Raw genomic sequence first — 1,976 nt, 5'->3', positions numbered from 1 at the left:
ATTTACCAACCTTTGATAAGTTGCCCCTGCATTCTTCAAACCAAAAGGCATCACTTTGTAGCAAAACAAGTCTTGGTTGGTAATGAAGGAAATTTTTTCCTAATCAGCTTCATCCATCTTGATCTGATTATATCCTGAGAAGGCATCCATGAAACTCAGCAATTGATGGCCAGCCGTAGAGTCCACCAATTGATTAATGCGTGGCAAAGGATAACTATCCTTGGGACATGCCTTGTTCAAGTCAGTGAAATCTACACACATTCTCCACTTTCCATTTGCTTTCTTCACCATTACCACATTGGCTAACCAATCCGAGTAATAGACTTCCTTAATGAACTGTGCCGTGGTCAGTTTCTGAACCTTTTCCTTGATCGCCTTATCTCGCTCAGGAGCGAATATCCTCTTCTTCTGACGAACAGGCTTAAAAAAGGGGTATACATTCAATCGATGAGTGATCACACTTGGGTCGATTCCTGGCATGTCGTCATGACTCCATGCAAAAATGTCGATACTTTTTCTCAAGAACTGGATGAGGTCTTTTCTTGCCTTCTCCTTCATACCTATTCCAATTCTGGTGAATTTCTCGAGATCATCTTCTTACAAAAGAACATCTTCCAATACCTCTGTGGGCTCTGCAATAACCCTTCTTTCCTCGATGCTCATTGTCTACACCTGTTCGTCCAAAGCCATCATGGCTAAGTAGCAATCTCTAGCTGCCAACTAATCTCCTTATGCTTGCCCTATCCTGTACTCCATAGGGAATTTGACTGATAGATGGTAGGTAGATGTTATCGCCTTCCAACTGTTCAGAGTTGGTCTTCCAATAATGGCATTGTATGAAGACGAACAGTCCACCACGAGGAAATTGACTTCTCTAGTTATCTGCTACGGGTATGACCCTACCATTACTGGTAATGTAATGGTGCCTACGGGCTGCACCTTCATTCCTCCGAACACTATCAGTGGTGAGCAAATTGGACGAAGTTGATCTCGCCCAAGCCTCATCTATTGGAAGGCAGGGTAGTACAATATGTTTGCTGAGCTTCCATTGTCAACTAACACTCTCTTGGTCGTATAATCTGCAATAAGTAGAGTAATGACAATCGCATCGTCATGCGGGTGATGGATCCTCTCAGCATCTTCGTCGATGAAGGAAATGGTTAGTTCGTCCCTTGATCTCGTCCTTGGTGATCGTCCAGAGAGCTGGACGTTTTGCACCACTTTGAGATATGTCTTCTTCGACTTGGAAGATTGCCCCATCGAGTTTTCTCCAACGATAATCCTTATCTCTCCTAGGGGGGGCCGGGACGATTCCTCCATTTTTCCTTTCAACTTCTCATCTCTATGATCCCTTCCAACGAAGTGACTCAGCTTTCCTTGTCTAATAAGATTCTCAATCTGCTGCTTCAGGTCATAACATTCATCAGTGTCATGCCTATGGTCCCTGTGGAAGTGACAATATTTACTCTTATTGTGCTTATTCCCTTCATCTTCTCTGGCCATTTTAGGGAAGGGTCGTCTTTGATTTGCATGAGCACCTGATCAAGTGGAGCATTTAGGGGCGTATAGTTCTGGCTTCTTCCCAAAGGACCTGTCTTCCTGTTATCTTGTTCCTTCTTATCTTCCGTCCATCCCTTCTTTGGACGAGGGCCTTGTTCTGAGTGGCGTGCTGGATGCGCTTCCATCCTTTCAGCTCTTTTCCTTTTCTTGGCTATGATCGCATCTTCTGCATTCATGAAGTTCTGAGCCGAATGGACGAGCTCAGCCATAGTTTGAGGCTCCTTCTCATATAGCTTGTGGATAAATAAATCAGAATTAATCCAGTTGTGGAAGGCTGCCAGTAGAAGCTTGTCGTCCACCTCGTCCACACTAAGGGCTTCTCTGTTGAAGCGAGTGATGAATGACCGCAGGCTTTCGTTCTCCCCTTGCTCTATGGTCAGCAAGCTAGACGAAGAACGCTTGTGTCTTTGTCCCCC

The 1,976-nt window shown here is 44.7% G+C and overlaps 1 protein-coding gene across 1 annotated transcript; it reads right to left on the bottom strand.

The window, feature by feature from the left end:
• Nucleotides 1–1,005: 1,005 nt before the first annotated feature.
• LOC115985502 lies at nucleotides 1,006–1,503 on the bottom strand. Its single transcript, XM_031108443.1, has one exon. The coding sequence runs from the start codon at nucleotides 1,501–1,503 to the stop codon at nucleotides 1,006–1,008; it is 498 nt and encodes a 165-aa protein (XP_030964303.1).
• Between the last annotated feature and the right edge of the window lie 473 nt (nucleotides 1,504–1,976).

Source organism: Quercus lobata, chromosome 4 (genome assembly GCF_001633185.2).
Source record: "Quercus lobata isolate SW786 chromosome 4, ValleyOak3.0 Primary Assembly, whole genome shotgun sequence".
NCBI classification, from domain to species: domain Eukaryota; kingdom Viridiplantae; phylum Streptophyta; class Magnoliopsida; order Fagales; family Fagaceae; genus Quercus; species Quercus lobata.
This window is presented reverse-complemented; position numbering and strand designations above follow the sequence as displayed.

Bases quoted from the DNA above. Each gene is read 5' to 3' on its own strand.
- LOC115985502 (XM_031108443.1), bottom strand. From the start codon at position 1,503: ATGGCCAGAGAAGATGAAGGGAATAAGCACAATAAGAGTAAATATTGT.